This window comes from Salvelinus fontinalis, chromosome 21, assembly GCF_029448725.1.
Source record: "Salvelinus fontinalis isolate EN_2023a chromosome 21, ASM2944872v1, whole genome shotgun sequence".
Classification (NCBI taxonomy): Eukaryota; Metazoa; Chordata; class Actinopteri; order Salmoniformes; family Salmonidae; genus Salvelinus; species Salvelinus fontinalis.
The window spans coordinates 15,334,897-15,347,755 of NC_074685.1; the positions used below are offsets into that span (position 1 = coordinate 15,334,897).

General features: G+C 41.5%; 1 protein-coding gene across 1 annotated transcript; it reads right to left on the reverse strand.

The window, feature by feature from the left end:
• Positions 1–2,914: 2,914 nt before the first annotated feature.
• Positions 2,915–4,561, reverse strand: LOC129818307 (E3 ubiquitin-protein ligase TRIM21-like). The gene has a single exon (XM_055874059.1). It carries the CDS (start codon positions 4,553–4,555, stop codon positions 2,915–2,917), a length of 1,641 nt encoding a protein of 546 aa, XP_055730034.1. The 5' UTR covers positions 4,556–4,561.
• Between the last annotated feature and the right edge of the window lie 8,298 nt (positions 4,562–12,859).

The window sequence follows — 12,859 nt, forward strand, 5'->3', positions numbered from 1 at the left end:
ACGCACAATTGGCTTAGCGTCGTCCGGGTTAGGGAGGGTTTGGCCGGTAGGGATGTCCTTGTCTCATCGCGCTCCAGCGACTCCTGTGGCGGGCCGGGCGCAGTGCGCGCTAACCGAGGGGGGCGGGTGCACGGTGTTTCCTCCGACACATTGGTGCAGCTGGCTTCCGGGTTGGAGGCGCGCTGTGTTAAGAAGCAGTGCAGCTTGGTTGGGTTGTGCTTCGGAGGACGCATGGCTTTCGACCTTCGTCTCTCCCGAGCCCGTACGGGAGTTGTAGCGATGAGACAAGATAGTAATTACTAGCGATTGGATACCACGAAAATTCCAGTGGCTAGATGTGTCAAGTTTATAGAGACATATCCCAAGAGATTTGCAGCTGTAATTGCTGCAAAAGGTGGTTCTACAAAGTATTGACTTTGGAGGGGGCGAATAGTTATACACACTCAAGTTTTCAGTTTCTGTCCTATTTCTTGTTTGCTCCACAAGAAAAAATATTTTAATAGGCATAGTAGGCATGTTGTGTAAATCAAATGATACAACCCCCCCCCCCCCCCCCCCCCCCACCATCAAAAAAAAAAGTTTTAATTCCAGTGTAAGGCAACAAAATAGGAAAAATGCCAAGGGGGTGAATACTTTCACAAGGCACTGTAAGTAGTAGGCCTAATATAGATCAACCGACCCGATTGATCTGAGCAAATGGGTTAAATCAGAGAGGAAGAGATCATCTTTGGTTAAATAGCCTGAAACAGGAAATGGTCCCATAGGACACAAAGGCCTACCAACAACCGATGGATCTGACCACACATGAAGCAAAAATACACCTGAAAAGGGGATGCAATTTACATTTGTTTTACATCAACAAATAGCCTAAAATAGTAATAGGAAATAGTGTCATGAGTTTAATTAGCACAAAATGTATGTAAAAGCAACTCATTTGATTGCACAACACCGAAAGCTACTCACCCCAACACTTCAGATTTTCATGGAATCCAATGGGCTGCTTTAGCCTAGCTAGCATAGCATGAGGACGAAAAAGGAAGTTTAATTAAAAACGAGCAGTATTTCAATCTTCTCGATTTGTTAGTTCGGATAATGGGATAATCAGGAGTACAGCAACATGTTCCATCCCTAGATTTGGCACGGATACTCCCTCTCCGGCCTCTAGGTCATCAGGCTGCTGATTATCCTGCACATCTGACACCATCGTCTCGCGCACCAGCGCCTCATAACACTCACCTGGACTCCATCACCTCCTTGATAATCTTCTCTATATCTGTCACTCCCCTTGGTTCTTTCCTCAGGTGTTATTGACTCTGTGTTCATGTCGATGAGTTGTTTGTGGTTCGTGTATTATTTTTTTCAATTAAAACACACTCCCTGAACTTACATCCCGACTCTCAGCGCACTTGTTACAGGATTAAGGAACGTTTTCGAGCAATATCCCGTGCTAGCTCCACGCTGCCAACATTAGGCCTTAGCATTGTTTAGACTTGGAGAAGAAAATCTTTGGTTTTAGTTAGTACAAGGGTCTAGTGTCTGTAGCCAGGGCTGTGATCAGTGGTAACCATAACATGACCAAACTACTAGACAAATGTGTGGCTCGGGATTTCTTTAGCTATGTAAAATGTTTAAGTCCCCTCTGGTGGTATACAGTAGTTCTTTCCCCAGACCAGGTCACCACAGACAGTTAACCTCTGAGCCTGTCGTGCTCCTATACAGTGTCTGGATTTACTGCCTCGTCTAACGGTCTGGTGGGACATCGTCAAGCTGTCTTCTCCTGGCATTTTGGTCATCAGTCTTGTGTCCTCTGCTAAGTCATTTTATTAAGATTGGGTCAGAAACAGAGGAGCTCAGGCCACACCGCACAACAGACAGTTAAAAAGCACACACAAACCGCTGTGTAACCTCCCTGGCTTGGGGGTCAGCAGCATACAAACGGGCAGGCACACTCATATGCGCACACCTGGACTGCAACTGTATCTTTGACTGCTTAGCGATGCCTGGTGTGTTGGTGGTTGACCCAGAGAGCTCTCCAGTTCCACCTCCGAGCTCCTCCTCCCCCAGAACCACCTGTCATCATGGAAACACATGTTCATCACTGAAGACAACATGTACCTGATGAAGAACAACATCCTAGACCACTGGAGCCTGAAGATGGGCAGCCAGTAATAGGCGCCAGTCTGAAGGTGATCCAACAATCATTATCTCTAACCTAACACAATGATATTTAACAGAAGACAGCATTTCAACCTCTCCTACCAATGTTAGGGTTTGTTACTACGCCGATAAATGACAATATCCATCTGGACCTTTGTCACCTAGGAAATTTGTGTGACCGGACTTTCTCAAATAGTGTTTGAGTACCCCTGCACTATAATATACAAAAGAAGAAACGAGAACAGTCCCTACAACCACTGTCCCTGTTCTCATGGTGTAATGTTTTTCCTGGGCTCATATACTCACCTCTGTATTGTGCACATATACTAGTCTTATTGTGATGCTGTCACTAATAGAGACATATTCAGTGGAAGACTATTGGCTTTAATATCCACCATTCACAATGGGTGTATCCTGCATGAGCGTAATATACACACTTCAGTCAGCACAGACAGATTATAATTAATACATAACATTTGCACAACAAATTCAAACACATACATTCTAAACAGCAGGTCACAGTACACACAGCCTAGCCCTAGACACTTGCAGTATATATGTACATGTAAGAATACACGTTATACAAAATATCTATGTACTGACATTTTTTATACAGTACGGTTTCTGCAAATGTAACTGCCACTGAGTTATTTGAATTCTGTGATAACAGCATCCAAATCCAAACTTTTACAAACACAAATGTTTATAGCTCACTCAGAAGTGAGGCTTTAAAAGTCAGAGCCTGACAATAGAAAACTCAGAGACTGACAAGAGAGATGATCAGAGGGGCAGAGTTTTTACCATCATTATTTTTGTAAGGGCGGAAGTATGGATAGAGTTTCTCAGTGAAGGTGCAACCAGTGAAAGAGTAGATATGAGACCTGGCCTCTACATCATAAAAAGAGACTTGACCCTCCTCATAATCCACAAATACCCCCACCTTCTGAGGCTTCTCTCTCAGGGAGAGGCAGACAGGAGAATAGGTATTGGCCTGGTACTGATACCTATTCCTCAGCCACACACTCCAGTATCCATTATGAGGGTTCAGTGTAATGTAACCCTTCCTGTTGGTGGACTCTCTGGTCACTTCTAAATCCCAATCAGTCTTCCGCTTGACCTCCACCTCATAGTAGAATCTCCCTGAGGAGAAGCCCTTCTTTCCAAGGATACCGGTACATAAGGAAAATCTATTTGGGTTGTCAGGGAGATTCTGTCTTCTGTCTACATGTCTCACTTGTTTCCTATCCTCAGACAGGCTGAGACCGGGATGTGCTGAATCAGGGTCCAGAGTCACATCCACTGCATACCGCTGAATCCTCTTCATTTCAGGATCATACATCAACTTCTTCACTTCACTCCAGAGTGTCTCCTCCAGCTTAGACACAGCTCCCCTTAGGTTCCCCACACCCAAACTGGTGTGAATACTGATCTCAGACCAGTCCTTGGTGGGAGGTAGGGTGCTGAGGGATGGAGAGCTCTGGAGGAGGTGGAGCTGGTCCTCAGTGTGTGAGAGCTGCTCCAGCTCAGTGCTTCTCCTCTGTAGCTCAGCGATTTCCTGCTGCAGCTCTTTAATGAGCCCTTCAGCCTTCCTCTCTGCTGCTTTCTGCTTCTCCTCAACTACCTCAATGAACTCAGCCTGGCTTTTCTCAATGGAGCGCACCAGAGCAATGAAGACCTGTACGCTGTCTTCTATCTCTCCCTCTGCGTCTCGCTTGCTGATCTCTACCAAGTGTTTTATATCCTGAACCTTCTGAAGTCGCTCCTGGATCATCTGCTGCACTTCTGCCTCCATCTTCCCCAGCTGAACTTTTCTCTGTCTATACTCTTTCTCTAGAGGGACAGTGTAGTGAGTCTTGTGTTCTGTTTTCATGCACAAGAGAAAAACACATGTCTGGTCAGTCCTACAGAACAGCTCCAGCAGTTTGTTGTGCTCCTTACACATGCTATCTTCTAGGTTCTCCACAGGGGCAATCAGCTGCTTGTGTCTCTTCAGGGCTGGGGCTATCTGATGCGGCTGCAGATGAGTTTCACAATAAGAGGTCATACAATCCAGGCAGGACTTCAGAGCCTTGAACTTCGTGCCAGTACAGGCGTCACAGGCCACTTCTCCAGGCTCGGGAGGGCGTTGGTCTGGGCTGCTGGTAGTGTTCACTTGAACTGACTTCCTGAACTGAGCAGCCATCTCAGAAATGAAAATATTGACAAAAAGATCTGGTTTTCTATCAAACACTTTTTTACACATTGGACACTGGCACAGGTCATTGCTTTCCCAGTACTTTCTGATACAGGCCTTGCAGAAGTTGTGTCCACATGGAATGGTGACAGGCTCAGTGAACACATCCAGACATATAGAACCCAGAAACTGCTCTTCCAACAGGAAACTGCTGGAGGACGCCATATCTAGACAGAGAGAAAAGGTGAAATGATAAAGCATTTAATGGAATGAGTCAGCTCTTGATACTTTGTTGGTCATACAATCATGAGCTTATGTAAAGTGTCTTTGAGTGACCTGAAACTAATACAATGTAACTACTATACTGAACAAAAATATAAAACGCAACTTGTAGGGCTGTGGCGGTCACGAAATATCATCAGCCGGTGATTGTTAATTAAGAAACACATTTAGCGTCTCCTGGCTTCCACACACAGCCTACAAGCCACTGACGCAGAACTTTGGAATATCTACATTTTAAAAAGTCTAATAAATCCATGTAATATAGCCTACACCGTCACAAAAATAATGTATTCATTTCTAACAGGTCTAAAGAAGCATGATATGAAGAAAATGTAGTCTATTTCAGAATAGCATACTCTGAGTTGTCCTTATGTTAGGTCCTGATCTGGCTATGCCAAATGGCTGTGGGCTACACTAGTTCATTTAGCAGACAAGATTTGCTTAGAATTCATTGGCATTAATTTATATTATTTCATAGTATGAAGAATACAATTGAACAAAGCTGAATAAAATAGAAAGGTTTATTTTTTTGAGGGAGTGCGCACATGCGGCTTCTGTGTTGAGCGATTAACAAAGAAATAGGTACTCCTATATGCTTAATTTAGAGTTATTCATGTAACTTTAGTTATTCTACAAACGTTGGACTGTATGTTTAGATTTTTAATACATTGTAAGGCTGCATGAAGCGACTCTATGACGAATTTCACGGCATAATCCCCTTTGTGTGGCTGTAATGCACCGTAAAAAAATGCATGCCTTTCGTGGACAGTGGTCGTTGGGCCCTTGGCCCGGAGTGATGCATGGTGTGCCATTCTCCCTGAGTGCTGCATGCTCTGAAGCACCTCTCACTCACACGGCTCTCCATCACATAATTGGGTCTTTCTCACAGGCTACAAGTGAAGACAGACACATCTGGTATGCAACTGCGCGAGTCTGAGGTGCATATTGAAGGTATTGGAAGAAATGTCCAAATTTACTTTTTGTCAGCCAACAAGATGAGTAGGTCTAACGAACAGCAAAAGCACTAGCCTATGTCCATCTACTATACCCCGTAATACAAAAGTTGACATATTCCATTCTGTGAGAGAAAACATAGTCTGGTAAAGTTGTGGGATGCGATAGATGCCAAATTAATACAACCACTAGCATAAAAACGTTTTATATGATGTGGCTGATGCAAAGGATCAAGACATTTAGCTTAAAATGTTGACAAACCATTAAGCTATTTATTCACATTATCAGCACAGCAATGTGCACATGGCAGTTGCCTATAAGAAAACGCCATTATCAAAAGTGACCGCAAATGCGATTGTATATAAGGCTTTTGTTATAAAGGTGCATTTGGTGTAAAATCTTCCCCAAACTTGAAACTCACGCGCTGCTTTTGCATGCCAGTTAGGGTCTACACCCCTTGTAAAACGCATTAATGTGCTTAATGTGAAGAAGTTATTGGGCCACTTTAGTTGTGATACAAACCTTATCAAAACATATAGGCCTACAGGCTAGGCTACAGGTGTGCAACAATGATTCGAAAAAAAGTCTTGCCTTATGCTGGGCATCATTCACAAGTGATATTATACAATTCACAAGTGATAGGCTAATATTGTCACCCATCAGACTATTCTTGATTGAATCTTGTCTTTACATATACACTACCATTCAAAATTTTGGGTCACTTAGAAATTCTTGTTTTTGAAAAAAAAGCACATTTCTTTATCCATTAATTCTAAGACATGCGTTCCGCTAGCGGAACCCCTGACAACATTCCTCTGAAAAAGCAGCACGGGAAATTCAAAAATATTTTTTTAAATATGTAACTTTCACACATTAACAAGTCCAATACAGCAAATGAAAGATAAACATCTTGTTAATCTACCCATCGTGTCCGATTTAAAAAAAAAATTACAGCGAAAACAAAACATATGGTTATGTTAGATCACCGCCAAGTCCAAAAAACACACAGCCATTTTCCCAGCCAAAGATAGGAGTCACAAAAAGCAGAAATAGAGATAAAATTAATCACTAACCTTTGATGATCTTCATCAGATGACACTCATAGGACATCATGTTACATAATACATGTATGTTTTGTTCGATAATGTGCATATTTATATCCAAGAATCTTAGTTTACATTGGCGCCATGTTCAGAAATGCCTCCAAAATATCTGGAGAAATTGCAGAGAGCCACATCTAATAACAGAAATACTGATCATACACTTTGATGAAAGATACATGTTTTACATAGAATTAAAGATACACTTGTTCTTAATGCAACCGCTGTGTCAGATTTTTTTTTTTACTTTACGGAAAAAGCACACCATGCAATAATCTGAGACGGCACTCAAAAAACATTTCTCCGACATGTTGGAGTCAACAAAAATACGAAATTACATCATAAATATTCCCTTACCTTTGATGATCTTCATCAGAATGCACTCCCAGGAATCCTAGTTCCACAGTGAATTGTTGGATTGTTCGATAATGTCAATTATTTATGTCCAAGTAGCTACTTTTGCTAGCACGTTTAGTACACATGTCCAAACGCTTGCGCAGATCCAGACGAACTTGGACGAAAACTTCAAAAAGTTATATTACAGGTCGAATAAACTGGTCAAACTAAGTAGAGAATCAATCTTCAGGATGTTGTTATCATAAATATCCAATAACGTTCCAACCGGAGAATTCTTTTGTGTCTATATAAGTAGTGGAACGCAAGACGATATCATTTGGAATGCGCATGACTGACTGAAACAGCTCCCATCTATCCAATAGTAATAATAATATGCATATATTAGCATCTGGGAAAGAGTAGGAGGCAGTTCACTCTGGGCACGCTATTCATCCAAAGTGAAATTGCTGCTCCCTATCCCTAAAAAGTTAAAATAACATAACATTTTATCAGAAATACAGTGTAGACATTTTTATTGTTGTAAATGACTGTTGTCGCTGGAAACGGCAGATTTTTCATGGAATATCTAAACAGGTGTACAGAGGCCCATTATCAGCAACCATCACTCCTGTGTTCCAATGGCACGTTGTGTTAGCTAATCCAGGTTTATCATTTTAAAAGGCTATTTGATCATTAGAAAACCCTTTTGCAATTATGTTAGCACAGCTGAAAACTGTTGTTCTGATTAAAGAAGCAATAAAACTGGCCTTCTTTAGACTAGTTGAGTATCTGGAGCATCAGCATTTATTGGTTCGATTACAGGCTCAAAATGGCCTGAAACAAAGACCTTTCTTCTGAAACTTGACAGTCAATTCCTGTTCTGAGAAATGAAGGCTATTCCATGCGAGAAATTGCCAAGAAACTGAAGATCTTGTACATCGCTGTGTACTACTCCCTTCACAGAACAGCGCAAACTGGCTCTAACCAGAATAGAAAGAGGAGTGGGAGGCCCCGGTGCACAACTGAGCATGAGAACAAGTACATTAGAGTGTCTAGTTTGAGAAACAGACGCCTCACAAGTCCCCAACTGGCAGCTTCATTAAATAGTACCAGCAAAACACCAATCTCAATGTCAATGGTGAAGAGGCAACTCCGGGATGCTGGCCTTCTAGGCAGAGTTCCTCTGTGTTCTTTTTCCCATCTTAATCTTTTCTTTTTATTGGCCAGTCTGAGATATGGCTTTTTTGTTGCAACTCTGCCTAGAAGGCCAGCATTCCGGAGTCGCCTCTTCACTGTTGACCTTGAGACTGCACATTAGAGTGGCCTTTTAATGTCCCTAGCACAAGGTGCACCTGTGCAGTGATCATGCTGTTTAATCAGCTTCTTGATATACCACACCTGTCAGGTGGATGGATTATCTTGGCAAAGGAGAAATGCTCACTAACAGGGATGTAAACAAATCTGTGCAGCTTTTTTGGGGGCGAAATAAGCTTTTTGTGCGTATGTGTTGAACAAATCATAATACATTTTATATTTGATATTCTTCAAAGTAGCCACCCTTTGCCTTGATTACAGCTTTGAAGAATCACAAATATAAAATATATTTTGATTTGTTTAACTCTTTTTTGGTTACTACATGATTCCATATGTGTTATTTCATAGTTTTGATGTCTTCACTTTTATTCTACTATGTAGAAAATAGGAAAAATAAAGAAAAACCTTGGAATGAGTAGGCGTGTCCAAACGTTTGACTGGTACTGTATTTTTGTCCAGTGTAAAATAATTTCAACTCTATAATTCTCAAGGTGGCACTATGATATACTTATTAGCCAATTCTAATACACATTTTACCATATTACACAACTAATAGTCCTTAAATAAAAATAAAACAGTTGAAGACAAACACTGTAGTTAATCAGACCTTCATTTGTCCAGGTCAATATTGGACTAATGGACCTTACATGTTCTGTTTAAAGGCGAATTGGCTCTGGAAGCCAAAACAGCAAAATACTCCATCTAAAAGTAAATATATTGCGATATGGTTTTTGAAACATAATCCCTCTACTTTCATATCACATCAAAATAATTTCATATTACATTAAAATACACAGTTACTGTACACTGTTTTAGCACAGTTGTAGCCAACAGTATTATTTTGTGACACGTTTGTGGTGTCTGTCCGTTTACACAGGTGTCAGAGACGCAGATAGCTAATTAGCACAGGTAGTCCACTCTGTTTTCCGTTAACAAGCAAAGTAACATGGAAATATGCCCGTGTGAGAATCCTAACCCTATCACGGTGTGTATCAATTCAACATTTTGTTTTCTGAAAATTGTTTCTCGCCAATATTAAAGAAAGGTTCCTTAAAAAGCGATGCGCGTTAATGTTCAGAACGAATGTTGCGGCTCTTATCAAAACGCTACCCCTTACAGAAAATGCCTTTGTCCAATGACTCTGTGTAATTTAATGGAACTGAGAGTCATGATCAACGGGCTAGGTCAATCAATCGACCTACTCACCTGTGTATAACTGTGGCTGCTTTCTCTGCTGTTTCTGTTTGTAGTACTGTATCAAACAAAACCTAGAGATTGCATGTAGTTGTTTAAAAAATATTTCTGAAGTGTATGCGAGACTGTCCTATGATGTACAATACACACTCCGTCTCTCCAGTTAAGTTTCACTTCAGCATGACTTTAACATGTTCCTCTCCAATTTTTACTGTTATGCGGTTTTGCTGCACTTCCTGGTAGACTTAACCCTTTACATGGCCTAACTCTTTCTGACAAACTGATATAACTGATGTTTTTCAAAAAAAAATCCCAACAATTGTATTACCCCCCCCCCCCCCCACACACACACACACACACACAGAGAATGACAAAGATTCAAATACATGTTCGTGCTCATTGCTTACACTCAGACATGCATTTGCTACACATATTTCCTATTATACAGTGGGGCAAAAAAGTATTTAGTCAGCCACCAATTGTGCAAGTTCTCCCACTTAAAAAGATGAGAGAGGCCTGTAATTTTCATCATAGGTACACTTCAACTATGACAGACAAAATGAGAAAAAAAAAATCCGGAAAATCACATTGTAGGATTTTTAATGAATTTATTTGCAAATTATGGTGGAAAATAAGTATTTGATCAATAACAAAAGTTTATCTCAATACTTTGTTATATACCCTTTGTTGGCAATGACAGAGGTCAAACGTTTTCTGTAAGTCTTCACAAGGTTTTCACACACTGTTGCTGGTATTTTGGCCCATTCCTCCATGCAGATCTCCTCTAGAGCAGTGATGTTTTGGGGCTGTTGCTGGGCAACACGGATTTTCTATGGGGTTGAGATCTGGAGACTGGCTAGGCCACTCCAGGACCTTGAAATGCTTCTTACGAAGCCACTCCTTCATTGCCCGGGCGGTGTGTTTGGGATCATTGTCATGCTGAAAGACCCAGCCACGTTTCATCTTCAATGCCTTTGCTGATGGAAGGAGGTTTTCACTCAAAATCTCACGATACATGGCCCCATTCATTCTTTCCTTTACACTGATCAGTCGTCCTGGTCCCTTTGCAGAAAAACAGCCCCAAAGCATGATGTTTCCACCCCCATGCTTCACAGTAGTATGGTGTTCTTTGGATGCAAGTCAGCATTCTTTGTCCTCCAAACACGACGAGTTGAGTTTTTACCAAAAAGTTCTATTTTGGTTTCATCTGACATTCTCCCAATCTTCTTCTGGATCATCCAAATGCTCTCTAGCAAGCTTCAGACGGGCCTGGACATGTACTGGCTTTAGCAGGGGGACACGTCTGGCACTGCAGGATTTGAGTCCCTGGCGGCGTAGTGTGTTACTGATGGTAGGCTTTGTTACTTTGGTCCCAGCTCTCTGCAGGTCATTCACTAGGTCCCCCCGTGTGGTTCTGGGATTTTTGCTCACTGTTCTTGTGATCATTTTGACCCCACGGGATGAGATCTTGCGTGGAGCCCCAGATCGAGGGAGATTATCAGTGGTCTTGTATGTCTTCCATTTCCTAATAATTGCTCCCACAGTTGATTTCTTCAAACCAAGCTGCTTACCTATTGCAGATTCAGTCTTCCCAGCCTGGTGCAGGTCTACAATTTTGTTTCTGGTGTCCTTTGACAGCTCTTTGGTCTTGGCCATAGTGGAGTTTGGAGTGTCACTATTTGAGGTTGTGGACAGGTGTCTTTTATACTGATAACAAGTTCAAACAGGTGCCATTAATACAGGTAACGAGTGGAGGACAGAGGAGCCTCTTAAAGAGGTCTGTGAGAGCCAGAAATCTTGCTTGTTTGTAGGTGACCAAATACTTATTTTCCACCATAATTTGCAAATGAATTCATAAAAAATCCTACAATGTGATTTTCTGGAATTTCTTTTCTCATTTTGTCTGTCATAGTTGAAGTGTACCTATGATGAATATTACAGTCCTCTCTCATCTTTTTAAGTGGGAGAACTTGCACAATTGGTGGCTGACTAAATACTTTTTTGCCCCACTGTAAATGAGTTGTCCCTCCTGTTCCTCCCCTCCTCTGTCTCTCAGGTGTTGCAGCAGGTCCAGGCTGAGGCCCAGAGATTGCAGAGGGAGATACAGAGCTACCAGGAGGCTGTGAAGAAGGCCTTTATGAGAGGAGTGTGTAGCCTGAACATGGAGACATTGGGCATGTTCCACTCAGGACCTGGAGGAGAGGTGAAATGTGAAAGATAAGTTCTTATTCCTCTCAAATGTAAAGAAAGAATACTTGGGGCCTAATTTTTTCATTCCATTCACTCATTGCATGAACGAATCACTGATTGATGAAAGTATAATACAGTGGAGACATGACCTAGTTTTGTTAGGATACTTAAAGAGAGGTAGGAAGGAGTCAACCTATCTTTTTTTGAGAGCTTTCTCATTTCACTCATGTTGAATCCATACAGATTCATTAATTGCAGACCACACAAGCTCTGATCATTTAGCCATAACTCAATCTGTCATTATTCTCTGTCCCACCTTCCTCTGCTCTGACGGTAGCTGGGCTAGTAAACAGTCCTTCGTGACCTGCAACTATATTTGCCTCTCTCCGTGGATTTGCGGGCTTGGTGCGTGTGTGAGTGTGGGTGTAGAGAGGCGGTCTGGCTAATTAGGGTGTAAGTTAGGGGAGCTGTTCCCCCTGATGCGGATGACAGAGTGTAATTCAGTGGGAGAGGGAAAGTGCTGAGTGTGCTGGGCCTGGTTGGGTTGGACTGCCTGGGGAAGGTCACGGCGCTCTCTGTCAGTGACAAACCATCCATACTCTACACCAACACTCACTGGCCTTATGCTCCATTGTTCCTGAACTTTGGAGGATTGGTTGATTTCCAGTTAAGTATTCATTTTTTCAAGATGATTGACAAGAAAAATCAAGTCCAATCCATCGGGTATCTCACTGCACCCTCAAATGCCATGTCTTGAAATATACAGACAGACAAATGAAAAGTACATTTACATTGTAACACTTCTGACAGCCATCTTTCCAAATCCACCCATAACTTTTGGACTTTATAACATTCCCAGAAGGCATGAATTATTGAGTCATTAGTAGTTTTAAACTTCAGACATGACTTTGCCATTGTGTTGTAGAATTTGTAAATTTAGTCTCTTATATAATAACTTCTATACATTAATTTATACTGGATTAAGCATACATTTGTGTTATGTTCAAGCATTCCCTTCATCTTGTTCTAATATCAGTCATTTTTAAATATTGGTTCCAATAGTTTATATTTTGTTCTAAGAGATTGTCAGTTGAATAGGCTCTCTGCAAGGTTTTGGATAGCTTACCTATCATATGAGTATCCTTTTCTGACTCAAATA